Source organism: Cyprinus carpio, chromosome B5 (genome assembly GCF_018340385.1).
Source record: "Cyprinus carpio isolate SPL01 chromosome B5, ASM1834038v1, whole genome shotgun sequence".
Lineage (NCBI taxonomy): Eukaryota > Metazoa > Chordata > Actinopteri > Cypriniformes > Cyprinidae > Cyprinus > Cyprinus carpio.
The window spans coordinates 5,188,839-5,205,942 of NC_056601.1; the positions used below are offsets into that span (position 1 = coordinate 5,188,839).

The 17,104-nt window shown below is 36.4% G+C and overlaps 2 protein-coding genes across 3 annotated transcripts; one reads left to right on the top strand and one right to left on the bottom strand.

Annotated features, from left to right (window-relative positions):
* Window positions 1-120: 120 nt before the first annotated feature.
* On the bottom strand, window positions 121-10,048 carry LOC109062383 (pyruvate dehydrogenase E1 component subunit alpha, mitochondrial-like). Of its 2 annotated transcripts, XM_042723798.1 has the most exons (12): window positions 9,892-10,028; window positions 8,419-8,439; window positions 4,729-4,797; window positions 4,252-4,425; window positions 3,902-4,028; window positions 3,696-3,787; window positions 3,522-3,614; window positions 3,218-3,373; window positions 3,064-3,135; window positions 2,849-2,916; window positions 1,369-1,477; window positions 121-945 (listed from the first exon to the last, which is right to left on the bottom strand). In XM_042723798.1, exons 1-12 carry the CDS (start codon window positions 9,946-9,948, stop codon window positions 781-783), a joined length of 1,203 nt encoding a protein of 400 aa, XP_042579732.1. In that variant the 5' UTR covers window positions 9,949-10,028; the 3' UTR covers window positions 121-780. The 2 variants fall into 2 exon arrangements, with proteins under 2 accessions (XP_042579732.1, XP_042579733.1); XM_042723799.1 differs by lacking the exon at window positions 8,419-8,439 and having other exon boundaries at window positions 9,892-10,048.
* Window positions 10,049-10,689: 641 nt separating this feature from the next.
* ctdnep1a (CTD nuclear envelope phosphatase 1a) lies at window positions 10,690-17,026 on the top strand. The gene is made up of 8 exons (XM_019104273.2): window positions 10,690-11,338; window positions 12,870-12,936; window positions 13,324-13,442; window positions 14,171-14,242; window positions 14,423-14,539; window positions 14,631-14,742; window positions 14,962-15,046; window positions 16,090-17,026. Exons 1-8 carry the CDS (start codon window positions 11,234-11,236, stop codon window positions 16,148-16,150), a joined length of 738 nt encoding a protein of 245 aa, XP_018959818.1. The 5' UTR covers window positions 10,690-11,233; the 3' UTR covers window positions 16,151-17,026.
* Window positions 17,027-17,104: the final 78 nt, after the last annotated feature.

Genomic DNA, 17,104 nt, shown 5'->3' on the forward strand with positions numbered 1-17,104 from the left:
CCTGTTTTAAATAATACCTGAAGAGAGGGTAAAAATCTATTAATCTTTTCCCATTCTAAAGCCACATTTTCAGCTGTTTATTTTAAATCTTGTTTTATTGATGCGTTTTTTTAAACACTCAAACACTCTTGAGTGTTGAAGAGTGTTAAAATACAACCGAAATGAAATATTCTAAAATACTTTTGTAATATGGCCACACAGATTTAGAATTTAGAAATGTCAAACTTTTCCCTTTAAATATTTTGTCAAATTAGAACTGCAAAATGGTTGCATTTCAGACATCTTAGCCAAAACACACTCCTGCTGGTATATAAAGTGAGAAAAGTGTGTGTGTGTGTGTGTGTGTTAACAGAGCAGCAATGGTAGGTGTTTGAGATGTATGGACATGAGCTAAATATTCTGCCATGACATGGACTTTGGGTAATAAGCAACAGACATTGGAGACATTTGAAAAGTCCCGATAATTCCAAGCTATATACCACCAAGTTTATTCACAGCATGAAACAATGAGATGAGATGAGATGAAACAAATCTAGATTTTAAAATGTGTATTGAGGGTCAGTGTTGTAATTGATGAAGACAACAAGAAAACAAGGCAATGATAACATGTGAAATGAGGCAACTTATGTCAGTGTGGCTACGAGATTTGGCTGAGTTTCCCAATAACTGTCGATGAAACCTATAGCCACATCAGTGGTGATCATATTTTCCTGTGCGCTTCAACAGGAGAGGGTGTACTGGTAGGAAGGGGAGGGGACTTGGGATGATAAGGAAGGCGATTTAGCTGACGGACTTGAGTTTGGTCCAGGGGTTGGTGCCACGCACTTCCATAGGAGGGTCATTGTAGAAGATGTGGTTGCAAAGATCATCCAGTGGAGGCTCAGGGTCTGTGGTGGCAAACTGAGCGGCATCTTCAATCTCCTTCCTTACCTCCACATCAATCTCCTGCAAAAGGTGTCATGTGTTTAGTGAAAGTGCAGAAATGTCCATCTTTCAGCATGAAGAATTCTTAATTTTAACGGGTTCGAGTCTCAGGTCCAGCAGGGATTGTAGGTGAGGGGAGTGAATGATCAGCGCTCTCTCCACCTTCAATACCACGACTGTGATGAGACCCTTGAGCAAGGCACCAAACCCCCAACTGCTCCCCGGGCGCCGCAGCATGGGTTTGTGTTCAGGGTGTGTGTGTGTGCACAGACTACTCACTGCTGTGTGTGTGCACTTGGATGGGTTAAATGCAGAGCACAAATTCCAAGTATGGGACACTTTCCTTTCCTATAACTGAGTAATCCCTATCTTAACCACCAATGTGACTGACACACAAGAACAACAGTAACTATCTCAGTCTCTTGTAATCTTCTGCAGGCTCACCTTAAGCTCCTCCACGCTGGCCATGTTGTTGCTCAGCATGCGATCCTTCAGCATCGAGATGGGGTCGCTCTTACTGCGCACCTCCTGGATCTCCTCACGTGTGCGATAACTATGGGAACAGTGGATAAGGAGAGCAAAGGTTGTTACATAAGGGAGGGGCACTAACAGAAAAACAACCAGGAGTAGTTGGTGGCTTCAAATCAAATCGTGTCTGCACTATAAGCGAGTTGCATGCTGCACAGTTAACACAGGAATTATCACTTGCACAATCGAGGCAGTATCGCATCCTCAGTAAAGTTTATATACAGAAAACAACGTTCTTTATGAACCGCAACATTGCTTGTAATAAAAAATGTAATGCAAAAGAAAAGGCAGTAGAGCTGACTGCTTCTGTCAATGGTAAGTTTTAATTTAGAATGTTTGTGATAATGTAAGAAAAGTAGTTTAAATGTTTTGCCACTTGCTTGAGCAACTTAATATATCAATCTAGAAGTAAACGCATTGAGTAATGAGTTTCTTATATGTATTGCATTTAAGCATGTCTATGAAAGTTGAAAGTATCACACTGTGTAAAAAAAGAATCACAATGCTGGAAAAAGCATTTTAAGTAACAATGTTTGGATTTGAAATTAAAAAAAAAAGATAAATGTTGTGTTTGTAGTAAACAGCCACGGATCAGTTTAATAATTGTTTTTGAGAGGATAGTGAGAACCTGCTGCTTCTGCACTGATTACGTGCCGCACATGGTCTGTGTTGGTTCTGCAATGATTGTGTGTGTGAACCTGGTGTAAAAGGCCGCCTCACATACAGCTAATGAAATCAGGCTTGCGCTGTGTGTAAGCTATTGTGCAACTATTGCACAATTGTAAAAACAAAAATGCAGTGCATGATCAAACATATTTAAGTAAAATAAATAGATATTTTTGAAAAATGTCTAAAAAAAAGCCCCCTCCACCCCTCAAATAAAAAAAAACCCTCTCACAAGAGTCACCTAAGAGGGAAATTCATTTTCAAAGATGAAATTCAGGCCCTGAATAAATGTCTAAAATTCCTGATTGGAATCTTACTATAAATAATTCTACATGATAAAAAGAAGGCTTTAAAAAGATCGTTATCGGTGATCGTATCAGCAGATACTGCTTTCTGTGATCGGCCTCAAAAATCCTGATCGGAGCACCCTTAATACGAAGTAGAGCTATACAAATTACACTACCATATGGTGTCAGGAAGTTTTTTTTTTTTTTTAATTGCTATTTTTATCAAAATTTACAGTAAAGACATTTATAATGTATCAAAATATTTCTATTCCAAATTTTGAATTTTCTTAAGCATCTTTTCCACAAATTATTTAACAAATACACTTTTAAACATTAAATAAGAAATGTTAAGAAATAAGAAATGTTTGTTGATTACCAAATCAGTAATGGCTCAATGACTTAAAGCAACAATGAGCTTTGTTTGAGATTATACAAAATACTACCTGATTCCTGGGTCACTCATACTGTGTCCATGGTAACGATAGGTCTGCAGCTCCATCAAAATGGGACCCTATGAATATAAATTTCAGATGTCTTATTATTGCTAGATAAGTGCTTATATTCCATGAGTGTATATGCAAATAGAAAACATTTTATAAGAAGCGTAACAATTATTCCTACATCCCTACAGTTTCACACCACTCTAACCAGAGCTCACCTTTCCGGATCTGCAGTGTTCAGCAGCAAATTTGGTGGCCTCCCTTACACAAAGGACATCCATGCCATCCACCTACAAAGCCAGAGAACAGGTGAGGAGGTATTCTGACATGAAGAGTAAATTCAGACACAAGTAAAAGCATCCTGCATCTTACTCTCAATCCAGGGATGAAATCGCCTCTCTTGAAGTAGTCGGTACTAGCCGCAGCTCTCTCCACAGAAGTACCCATTCCGTATTTGTTATTCTCACAAATGAAGATGCAGGGCAGCTTCCACAGAGATGCCATATTATAGGTTTCAAAGATCTGACCCTGCAGAAACAGTGCAAAAGAGTGCATGAAACCTCCCTGTACATACTCATTACAATGCACAAGTTGTTCAAATTTAGTAGCAGAATTAGCAACTTAATCACTCATTAGCACTAGCATGATTGTTTGGAGCTGCTTGAAAGTGACTTACCTGATTTGCAGCACCATCACCATAGAGACAGACACACAGTTCATTCTTGCCCAGGTATTTGCAGGCCAACGCTACACCTGCCCCAAGAGGCACCTGGGATACACATGAATAGTTATTCAGTACTGATATCTGCGCTCTATTCATAAGGTACTCTAATCAACTCATTTAAATTACCTGAGCTCCCACAATTCCATTTCCTCCATAAAAATGTTTAGTGTACATATGCATAGACCCTCCCTTTCCTTTGGCAATGCCTCCTCTACGACCTGATGAAGAAATAGAGATGCATAGAAGAGGGATAGAATAAACAAACTAATCAATCAATAAAAGAGAAAAATAAAGAGATCAGAACTTTGAACAATAGGTTTTGATGTTCTCACCAGTGAGCTCTGCCATGATCTCTCGAACGGTGCCCCCTCTAGTGAGAGTATACCCATGGGCACGATAGGCTGTGATTAGATGATCTGTTAGATTGATACCTGCCTCAATACCAACTGCACACGCTTCCTGTTAAAGAACAAAATGCACTTGTAAGTGTTTCTGTCTCCACCATGTTGTCAACATTTGAACTAATTACAAATGACTTTCGCAACCATGTGAATCAAAACATACAATAATATTAAATTTGACTATTTTACACTGGCAAAAGTGAGTGTTTAGAACTCAAAGAGTCTGTGATAATCTTGTGCTTGTAAAGATTATATCTGTGTGTTTGTAATGTATGTGTCACCTGTCCATCATAAAGGTGACAGAAGCCCCTGATGATCTTCTGCTTGTAGAGCTGATCGGATTTGAGCTCCATACGTCTCATGGTCTGCATCGTGCGGTAGTACTGAAGCCCCTCCTCTCTTGTAAGCACAGCCTGCAGTGGAGGGCCCTCCTCCAGCTTGTGTACGTCACATTTCTGCCAAAAGAAAAAAAATGTTTATGCTTTCAAATGCATTAAGATGTTTTAATGAGGCTGCGTTTTCACTAAGGCTGCAATTAGTTGAATACAGTAAAACACTAATATTGTCAAGTATTATTACAATTCATTTAAAAGAACCATTTTCTATTTTAATATATTTTAAATATTTATATTTTTCAAAATATTAATTACTTAAAAAAAAAGAAAAGGTACTTACGTCAAATTTATGAACGGTTGTGTGTATGCACTAAAATAAATATTACATAATAAATTAAACAACTGCTGATCTGATAAACTCACCTTAATATCAAAGGAGGCCTGAGGGGTAAAGTCTGCATAGGTCCTGGCAGATACCACCACTCTTGCACCCTATGAAACATAAAATAAAAAAAACTCAGCTGAGAAAATTAGTGAAGATGGTGTTTAAAAAAAAAAAAAAAAAGGAAGTCATATGAAAACACACACACATCTGACAGGAACTGAAATGTTAACAACCCCTGTCAAAGCACTCTGTCTGAAGCAGGAATAAGCCCAGAAAAAACGAAATATATCTGTAATAATCCGACCTACATAACCACTGTAATTTTACTCGACATCTACATCAACAAACCTGCAATCTAATACCAATAAATCAACACACAGGCCTAGATGTGGAAAACTGACACAATGCATGGTATCATCTATTCTACACTGACTTTGCACATCTCTTTGATTATAGGTTTGGATGTAGAAAACTGAAACATCACAAGGAATCCTTCCATAATTAGATGCTGAGCAGATCTGTTGCTTCTGATATCTAACAGTGACAAAAAAAAAAAAAAAAAGTTTGTAGAAGAACCATCTGTTTAGTGATTGAAGTGTCATCGGCCGAAGCATTGTGAGTTGGAGTATGCAAGTGCTCTGGGTAAAGGAGAAGGGTCATGCAATACTGCATAAGGAGGGTTAAAAATGATGTTAAACTGTGTATATATACACTTTAAAAAATTAATCATGGGTCTTCTAATTTTCATTAAAAAAAAGTTAAGGTGATAATTAAAAATAATGTGTAGATTTCATTAAAGAAATTGTGATTCAGTGTTGTATAAAAAATATTGAGGACTTTTTACTAATAAAATCATGATATGTGTTTTCCTTATTTTTAATAAGGAAGGACTGATTAAACTAAAAAAAAATTAAGGAAAGAAGGCTACCTATTTATTTTAAGAGAATTAGCTCAATTTTGCAGTTTTATTTTAGAGATGATTGTTAGTTGCCAGCATGCTTTGCATATTGCTGGATATGGAAAGTAAATTTTCAAATTAAATGCTATTTTATGTTTTTGAGTGAAGGGAAACATCTATTAATGTGTAATGTTTAGTTATGTTTGAAATTTGAAAGAGTTTCTGTTACACTGAAGTTTCCATTGCACAGTGCAATCATTAACATTGTGCAGAAGAGTAGAGCTTATGGTTATGGATACTCCTTTAAGGCATTAAGCCTTGTTCAGTGAGCAGTAGCTTTGCTAGTGCAGTACTTTCCAGTATTTCTCAAGTATTTTCTACTTGAGCTCTTTGGTTGTATACAGTCTTTTAAATGTATAAAATAACTCAAAGTCAAATACAAACAGATCTCATTTAAAATCACAGAATTTTGAGAATCAACTTAAAATAAATGAGCACATTTCACTAATTATATTAAATTCATTGTTAAAATTATGACGCGTTTAAAACGAATGTAAATTCAGTCTAAATGCTTGCTATTTTCACTTGGATGAAATTAAACATTCAGCACATTTTCCACTTGTTCTTAAATCCCAAATACAGTGTTACATATGTAATACTTTAATAACTGACTAAAGAAATACAGTTCTTTATTTATAAAAAAAAAAATAGACAAGTCTTTCCAGTGAAATTCAGTAATTAAGTAAATTCTGTAAAAGTAGTTATACCATTATAATCGTGTCTGCTGAAAAAAATAAAAACAAATAGACCCCCTCCCAAAACACACTTGAAAATTGAATGGATTTCAGTGTTATAATGGGAATTGTATTGGTTTTAATGTAAACTATAATGGTGTCTATTTGATGAATTCTATTGGTGGGATGTAATATGTCAACCAAAAGAACAACAGTAATTCCTCCTGGAATAATGCCAAAAACAAAAAGGAATTTTGTAATGGTTTAATGGAAACTAAGAATTTCTGTTTTGTTTTTTTTTCAGCAGGGTAATGATACTCATACTTTGCTGCACATTATTGACAATATTGAGCTGAAGCTTGACTTTAAATTTAAAATCGCAAATCAAATCACAATATCTGTCAAAAAAAAAAAAAAAAATAAAATCGCAATTAGATACTTTCCCCATATTGCACAGCCCTAATTGTTACCTTAATTTTTTTTTTTTTAAGTAAATAGCTTGTTCCATTTTTCAGTGTATATGAAAGAGACAGCATGTCATTTTAATATAGGCGCTGCCAGTACTCACAGCAAGCTGTGGCTCTGGAATGGGAGTCTCTCCAGCAAGGCTGTGGGTGATCTCCGGGAAGGAATTATGAAGGCCCACAAGGCTCTCGGCTGGTGGGGGACATTGGGGGTCTGTGCTGATTACGCTGGAACTGCTGTTAGCTACTGCAGGGGTTAACTGTGCTGAACTGGAGGCTGGGTTAATAGGCAACTTAACTGTAATTAGGGCAGGTGCTGGAGTAACACCTATAACGGGACTGATGATCTTTTCAAATATAGGTTTTTCTTTTTCTGATACTCTTTCTGGAAGTGGAGGAACCACACTTATTTCTTCTGAGGTGGATGAACCACTGGTCATCAACTGAGCTATAGCCTCAGAGGAAACTGCCGGAGTGCCTAAAACTTTGTATTCTGCAGGAGTGTTTAAAGGTATCTGTGTTAGAGGAGGGGAAGCGAAAGGGCTGTGGGGTTATGCATCTTTAAAGCAAGAAAGGGGGTCGGGATCAGGATCATGTAGAGCGGTCAAATTAGCATATTTGCTCTGAACCGCCAGGAGCTGCAGAACGGCCCGGAGAGTGGAGGACTGTGAAAAGAAGATCACAGGTCACTCCAGAGGCTCATACGCAGAAGGCCATAAAAAGGGAACATTTAAATGAACAAGAATAAACTTTTAGGCATTTAGAGACCACAAAGAAGGCATTATACTGCACAAACCAGTATAATCTATGGTAACCTACACTAGGCTACTCACAGGCAATAAACAACTGTTGATGGCTACTAGTCAGATAACATTCAAATGGTCAAAATGGCTGATGTTGACAGACACTGATTTCTAGATAGCAGGGTGCCCAATAATCAATATAACGCCAATATCCACATATGCAATTTTCATTACGAGAATTTAGATGTACAGTGATATGAACTGAACATATTTTGTGCAATATTTACTCAGATTCAACTAAAAAAAAAAAAAAAAAAATGCATTGGCAAAACAGTGGACAACTTTCAGAACTGAAACTGGCATTTTTGTTCATCACATGGACATATAATATTATTGGCCAAATCATATCACAACTTCAAATACCAGAAAGCCACAATGTATCTCAAACTGGTTTCAACTGATGTCTCTCTTCCTATAAAAAGGTTCTAAATCCACCAGAGGGAAAAAAGGTACTTTCCATGCCAAAACGGGGAGTGTTTTTAACATACACAGATCTGTGTGTGTGTGTGTGTGTGTGTGTGTGTGTGTGTGTGTGTGTGTGTGTGATTTAAAGGTATGATGTGAGATACAGTAAATTGCTCTGGTAAATAGAGCAGAATTATTCCCCTCAAACCCATAACACATTAAACTAAAAAAGCCACGATTATATGAGCAGCAAGTCAAAACCAGTGATTGGAAATTCAGTGAGGAAAAAAAGATGATCTAAAAATAATAAGTGAGGAAATCTTCGTAATGAAATAATTTCAAGCAAAAATGAAAAAACTGAAGAAAAGAGCAGATGGCACAGACGTCATGTCAATAAGCCCATTTCTAAAACTACCATCCTTACCTCTGATACTAGTTCGGCTCCCTTAAAGGCAGCCCATGGAACAGTAAAAAATTAGCAAATGTGATATTGAGAGAGAGAGAGAGAGAGAGAGAGAGAGAGAGAGACATAAGAATTAGTAAAGAGATTGAGAGAGAAAGAAATAAGTGAATCATTATCACAAAAACAAAGATGCTTGACTTGTTCTGCAACATTCCATTTACTTTATTTTGCCAACAGACCAATGACATTCATTTCATTGTGTCAACAAATCTTTTATTATTAGACTTAGGGTCAGAGTTTGAGGAATAAAATTGATATAGTGATTACAGATGAACCGCAACTTTTAATATGTCATCTGGAGTAAGAAATTAATCAGGGCTCAGGGGGAAAAAAAAAAAGACATCAATATACCAGTGTTTTGAATTCCTTTGTTGTTTTATTATATGTTCAGGCTAATGTAGTTATGAGAGATGAGAATACATTTATCATATCGAAGAACAAATGTGTAGTTCATATAGAAGTATTTTTCATGAGAAAAAATACAAAGTAGAACAGATAAGAAAAAGAGGTAGAGAATAGAGGTATATAATAAAAAAAGCGACTGGCCGATTGTTTAAAATAAAAAAAATAAAATAAAAATTTGATCAAAGTATTTGAAGTCACTTTGAAGACACTAAGTGAGTATGTTAACAGGTTTTTGGAGAAATATGCCCCTTAAAATATTACTTAACAGTAAATATTTTGCATCTTAAAAACAACATTAATAATTATAATAATAATAAATATATTACTTAAACTTAATATATTACTTATTACTTATATATTACTTAAACTATTCTTATTTAAAATAGTTTTGGACACGCTTATAATGTTGTAAACTCCTACTTTACAAGAACTGAGTGGCATTAAACTATTAGAAACAGACTAAAAGGTTGCTGTCCACTAAATGTTGCATAAAACAGACTATCAACATCTGGATATTTGCCACTGGACAGTAAATATGATGAAAGACGAACTGTCTCTCTCACTGAGGTCACCTTTTATTTCTGACAGAGAATTACAGAAACAGACTACCGTTCCAACCAAGCGTTTTCTGAAAAGTACATTTGTACAACAAAAGTACATTATTTCTCATTTGTTAGTGTTTTATTGTAGGTGAACGTTAGTTCAATGACAGCTTGTTGACTAACCAGTTTTAGACAATACCCTCCCAGTGCATTTTAGCTAGCTAGCCAAGCTAAATCACTTTATACAAACAGTAAAATATATGATTATACTTACAGCAACAATAAAAAGAAATGCTACACTGGTTGATGTGAAATAACAAGCACAAACGTAAGAATTTAGCAGCAATGTGTCTTTAGCAATGTGTCTTTAGACTGGCCTTGCGTTCCCAAGCAAGGTCAACATGCTGCGCTTCATTAGCCTTCAAAACATTCGTAAATTTACTAAGCAAAGCAGATCACTTCAAGAATCAAGGGATATAATACTTACGTTTCTGCTGGCGGTGCCCCTCAGAACGTTAGAAATGATGGCCAGCATATTTCGCATAATATTAACCCACAGCTAACCAGAAACAGAGCTCCTTCAGCTCACTCTCACACAAACCGTCCCAGTGAACGAGGTTTACGCCGGCTGCAGATTCGCTGCTCATTCCATTGAAAATACCGCCGCCTGCTGGCCAGAGCCCGCACTACACCAGCGTTTCTGAGGTCCCTGCATCTCAAATGCAGTGTTCTCCTTTCAGAGTGACATATATAAATATGGTACTTCATGCATCAAAAAATGTTTGTTAATTATTTTTTTTTTTAACCAAAGTACCAAACTTTGGAATGCAAGTGCACTGATCCACAAACACGGCCCTCTTACCTAAGAATTAAAATTCAAAACAATTGTAAATGTTTTGCATTTATTTTAGAATCGTGAGGTGTATAGCATTATATTGTTTAGGTAATGCATGAAATTATATTTTTTTAAAAATATGCCATTTAACCTGATTTTCCTTTTTGCAGGATACTGTATTTTAAAGATAATTTTGTAAAATCCAAATATGCTTTACATATCTTTGTTAGTAAGATGTTCAAATAACCATACACAATTTTTGCACATGCATCCATATGGGACAGTCCTTCAGACACAAACAGTTTATAGGCAGCAGGCAATTAAGGTGACACTTAAAATACCTTACGACATTAAAAAAAAAAAAAAATGCCCAAGGTGTTGACAAACCTCATGTAATCATGTGCCCCCCCCAGCCAATATATTTGTGAGTCTCCTCGTGTGGCTCCATCTCCAGAGCCCCAGTCCTCCTTCTCCTGATCCAGCTTCACGGAGGACACGCTTGTTGTTTCTCGGAAGTGACGAAACCAAAGTACTGATGGCGGCTCACAGTTTGCTCCCGGATATGTACTGAGACGAATTTGATGGCGTCTGATTGGACTTTTTGCTTACTTGCCCGCTTGTCTGAAGTCTTGAGATTAACATTGAACCCGTCGAGCACAAGAGTCATCAATCCGAGGAGGCATCATTTGTTGTAGAGCTGGTTAGATCCAGAGCTAGCTGCCTTGCCAATGAAATACAAGTCCAGTTAGCCTGTGTTAGCAGAGGTTTGTTTGTGTGCGTGGCTACACATATTACGACGTTTGACATTTTAACAGTGTTGTGTCACTGGCTGGTCCAAGTGTAGCATATTGTTTGGTTTCTGTAGTTACTTACTGTTACTTTAAAAGCAAAGAAGCGGCGGGAAGTTGTTAGCCGAGCTGATTAGCTGTAGTCACTGGTCTGTAGTGTGAGTCTCTTCTATGATTCACCGCTGCGCTGTTCGTCGACTGTCAGCATGTTGAAGACACGACAGTGTTTACTCGGGATTCGCAGCTTTCTTGGAGTGACGTCTAGAATATGGAGTTTCATTTTATACATCCTCAGGAAGCATCTACGAACGGTGAGCAAGTCAACATATATCATGTGAATGCATGTTTTTCTGTTCTGTATATAATGTATTCCTGTATATAATGTATATATGTATATATTTTTCTTTATTTAAGGACTCCTGTCTTTAAATAATCTTCAAAAAAACAGACATCTTCTGGCATTGTTGATATGTTAGAAACTTTGTAACAAATCATTCGAGTAATATTGTTTCCATGCACAAATTCCTAAGAGTATCCAGGCCTGTTGTTTTTTTGAACCCTTTAACCCTGCTCAGATTTTTTACATTTATAATATATTTACTGAGCTGTCACAAAATGTTATGGCCCTCATACACTATTCAGCTGGGTCATTGCAGGATCTATAATAATTACATTACCTTGGCATATGAGTACAGAAATATGTTTTAGATTTGTTAAGTGCTGCTTTAATTGTTGATTTGTGTTTACTACTCATTGTATGAAAAAAAAAGTTTGATGAAACTTTGGCACAGTAGGCAGTTTCAGATTGTGCCGGTTTCTGCTGTACCTCTGTTTTTTTCTTTATGGTGCTGTATGTCCTAATTACTTTGGACTGTGGACCCCTTCAATATGTTGTTTAGCCTGCCGTGAAGGGAGTTACAGACCCAAAACTATTAAAGCACAATACGCTCACTGACAAAGGTATCAAATATTTCCAAACCAAGTCTTGACAAAAAGTTTTTTTTCAGCTGGCCAAGAGTTCTACAATGTTTCAATTTACCCCACAATAAAAGAATCTTATACATGTTTTATTCTTCATGTATATGTTTTGTTAAAAAAATACGTTTTAATTTCTAATAATTGTTAAGAGTAATAAGAGCTATCATGTAATTTCATAAACACACCGTTGCTGGAAAACAGTGGCATGCTGTGATCTGTTTATATTTTCTCAAATCATATTAATAAATTGATGCACCCAAGACTATAATGTTTGGGGCTTTTCTGCAAAAACTGCTCAGAATGACCTTGGGTTGTTTTACGTAACTACCTGAGCATGTGGCATATGTGGCCTAGTAAATTGTGATTTTAGTGCTTTTACTGCTACTACCTTTCAGTTTTTTTTCACCAACATCCATTAAGTATTTTTAATATATCAGTTTTATTCTAATCACACAAAACGGTTTGTATTTTATACATAAAAGTCACATTGCATAAGTAGATATGAAAAGGTTTTTCTACTTGCCTTACACTTCTGTAACTTCTTTTGGCTGCTGTTTTGGAGGTGTATTAATAGTACAGTAGTGGCAGTATGGGGCCATTCTAGGTGTCTAGATATATAGATGTCTGCTATACGATGCCCACATCTGAGCTTTGCACCAGCTAAGCTAAAGTGCCACAAAGGGCTAAAGAGATGGGAAAATTAGGACGAGAAATTGATAATAAAAAGAGCCAGAAGTCTACAGGGCCTCTGTATGATTGGTTTGAATATCTGAATGTGTGCATTTTGGGAGCGAGAATAAGATCACATGACTGTTCCGTGTGCATCGTTGACTCTGTCTCTGTCTGCTGTCCTGTCTTCCACAGATAATCCAGTACCAAACAGTGCGTTATGACACATTACCTCTCTCCCCTATTTCCAGAAACAGGCTCCGTAAGTTCTCTCACCCGATTCTCCCTCTGTTATGTGCAGTTCTGTCCACTAGGGGAGCTTCTAACCACACAGCTGGATGCAATGTTGCAATTTATTTGAGGACTCATTTGTGACCTAGAATCGGTTGTATCAAAATCAGTCAGCAAACATTTGTTTTTAAGAAGCGAGTACCTTACACTTTGGGAAGAATTGATTCCTCTGTAAAGCATTCTGTAAAATACTAACTTTTTTATAATAGATATTTAATTTTTAATAAATGCATGAGATGATATTGGCATAGGATTGGGAGAGGTTGGTGGACATGAGATGTTAAAACTCATTGGATTTCTAAATGTTGAATCACCACTTTTCACTGTGTGTGACACGTATTGACCATTTGCTGCTTAGATGCGGTGAAGAGGAAGATACTGGTGTTGGATCTGGATGAGACTTTAATTCACTCTCACCATGATGGTGTCCTTAGACCTACAGTGAGGCCTGGTACACCGCCAGACTTTATCCTCAAGGTACATGCATATACTGCTTTTTACTGAAAAAAGGGCTCTAATGCTAGCTTGCTCTGTTCTTTTCTATTCTATCTGTTTTCTTGTTATTTATTATATAATTTAAAAAAAAGACCTTGCTATGTGTGCTGCATTAGGCTAACTGAGACTTGTCATAGCACTTGCGTATCATTGCTCTTTTGTTGATTTTGATTGTCGCTTTGGATAAAAGCGTCTGCTAAATGTAAATGTACTGTCTATTGAAAACCTGCTTTTTTTATTTATTTAGAAATTAATATGCTTCTATTCAGCAAGCATGCACTAAATTGACTGTAAAATGACTATAATGTAGATTTACAATGTTACAAAAGATTTAATTTTTTTTTCAATAAATGCCGTCTTTTGAACTTTCTATTCATATCAAAGATTCCTGGAAAGATGTATCATGGTTTCAGCAAAAATATTAAGCAGCACTACTGTTTTCAACTTTGATAATAATAAGAAATGTGACTTGAGCACCAAATCATCATGATTTCTGAAGGATCATTTGACACTGAAGACTTGAGTAATGGCTGCTAAAAATAGCTTTTACATCATGGGAATAAATTACATTTTAAAATGTATAAAAAAACAGGTATTTTAAATTATAATAATATTTCAGAATATTACTGTTTTTTCATTTTTTAAAAATGCAGCCTTGATCAATTTTGACTATCCATGAAAGTTTTTTTTTCTCTCTCTCTCTTTCTCAGGTGGTAATAGACAAACACCCAGTCAGGTTTTTTGTCCATAAAAGGCCACACGTCGACTTCTTTCTAGAAGTGGTGAGTAAATTCTATCATTTGAGCAGATGACAAAACAAATTAGTATTTTTTTAAATTAGTAAATGTTGCCAATTTGCTTGCATTTGCTTTGTACACTAATTTTTCTTTTGACAAAATTAATTCGCCAATATTCTAATGAGTATAATGTGTACAGTGTGTCCTCTTGTTGGTATATATCAGGTTAGTCAGTGGTATGAGCTGGTAGTATTTACAGCTAGTATGGAGATATATGGATCGGCTGTAGCAGATAAGCTGGATAACAACAGGGATATCCTCAAAAGAAGATACTACAGACAGGTAAAAACCCACTGCCTCCACATTTTTCATGTCTGTTTGTTCAATTACTGAACCTGTTCATCTGTGTCTCTCTTTCCCGTTTTTTTTGTAGCACTGTACTTTGGATTTAGGGAGCTACATTAAAGATCTGTCTGTAGTACACAGTGATCTCTCCAGTATAGTCATTCTGGACAACTCGCCTGGAGCTTATCGAAGTCACCCAGGTTAGAGATCTATATCTTTACATCTATGGCGAGCACATTCAAGATGATTTAGAATCAGTCCACTCTGATTTTCAAAATATAATGTTAATCCTATGTTTAGGGAGACAAACATTCATCTTGAGCATGTATAAAAAATAAAAAAAAATCTAGCAGGTGCAAAAATTATTTTGTGTAATAAATTGTTTTATGAATGTCATTTTAATTTGTTTTCACCCCCAGACAATGCAATACCTATTAAGTCGTGGTTCAGTGACCCAAGTGACACAGCACTTCTTAACCTGCTCCCAATGTTGGATGCATTGAGGTATTAACATTTCTTTAAATCATGGTCATAGTAACCTCTTAATCATGACTAGGCCTACACAGAATTTATACCCAATAAATTTTGCACAGTTTGAACATCTGTCATCATATCTGTCTGAATGTATACTAGGGGTAGGTAATACACCAGTAGACACGATTAACCATTTGAAATTTGTCAACCGGTGCAGATTTTGGACAATCATCTCTATCCCGGTATCATGCTCACGTGGCATTGCTGTGCTACGCGGTCATGTAAACTTACGATTTGTACGCACATTTAAGCATTAGAGTTAAAAAACAAGTGCTTTTAAGCTGTTGAATCACAATCAGCAACAAAAGAGAACTCATTTCGCTATATGCATGTGAAGAGCAGAGTTATTTTTGCCGCTTTATAGGCCTTGAATGGTTAAATACACACAGTTGTATGTCAAAATGTCTTTGCAAGTATCCTCATAAACGCAGTAATTTGTCTTAAGTGAAAGTAAAAAGCTGAGAAAGAAAACCTGTAAAAGTATATTTGATCCAAGCAGCTCTTAAAGTGACAGCAGTCTAATATTCCTGCTGTCTGTCATTCATGTTATTTAGACAACAAAAGAGAAAAAATCTCTCACTGCTCTTGACTAAATAACCTTTGTAACTTTAATTAGAAGAAGTAACTATTTAATTTACACAGTAAAGAATATGCAGTGTTTTTTTTTTTTTTAATTGGATCAGTGTATGATATCATAAAGACCGTATTTAAAGCAAAAATAACTATATTGTTTCGGTCATATCGCCCACCCCTAATGTATTCATAGTCCAAGAGGTCAGATATTCTAATCATAATACAAAAATGCATTCTGTGTAACTTTAGTGATAAACTTGATTGCAAAAAAAAAAAATTCCTTTTGAATATCACAGGTTAGTTTCTAATTAAAATTGTTTGGGAGTTTTTGCACATGACTGCTATATCACCCACAAACTTTCTGTTCTGACTGAACTTTTGTCACGTCTTATTTGCTGTTTCAGTAAGTTGCCCTTACTGTTTTTTCACTCCCTTTCTAGGTTTACCTCAGACGTTCGCTCCGTCCTCAGTCGAAATCTCCACCAACATCGGCTTTGGTGATCATTTCTGTAAGGGCCAGTCTCTCTTCTGGTCGCCGTCTGGTTTTTACATGGCTCTGCCCGCTAAGTGTTAGCCTCTCCTGCACTGGAACTGTCAGCCTCTCGTCATCGTGAGCTCCCATTAGTCACATGGACTCCTCTGAGGAAATGCTAAGAGAAGACATGGGAGGACAGAAGGGAGAGACACATGATGAAGCAGCGATTACAAATAAACTCAAGGCAAACGGAGAGGACAGCATTTTTTTTTTTTCTTGTATTTTTTTTCCCTTAAAAAATGGAAACTCTGCCTTACAGTTGTTGCATTCAACATTTGCATGATGGAGTGTTTCTGAGTGAATGGGGGTGAAAGCTTCTGATTCCAATTGTACCTTTAATTTTTTGGGGCAAATGAATCAGTGAACGGGATGTAACTACCAGTCACTTCATAAGCACTTATTCCCCCCTTCCTCAATGTCTGTGTTTGTCTTTTTAGTTTCGTATGACCTTAGCACAAATGGTCACATGGTTTTATTTACTCATTCTTTCTCTAAGATTCTGTCCTTTCTCTCTACATTGTTTTTTCTGTCTGCCATCTCAGGTATCTGGGCCTCTTCTCTATGTTAAGAGCTGAGAGCTGTTAATACCGTTGTACTAATAGTATACTGTGGTAGAGAAAAATGTACGAGCAGCAGGAGAGAAAACTACAGTTCAATATTACAACTTATGGTATTAATTTTCTGTGTATTTTTAAATGGCTCATATGTGAAACCTCTGGTTAAATCAGAGAGGTTTTCAAGGATGCTCTTTGATATGGATACATCAGCCACTGAGAGAGACACAGAGCAAGGACTCTTCTATAACAGAAAAATAAAATGGAGCCTTTTGTCAACAACTGAAATGATGGTCTCTTCCACTTTTTGGGGGTATTTAACATTTTAGATTGGCTGAACTTTGTAAAGTATTCAGACTCTTAACC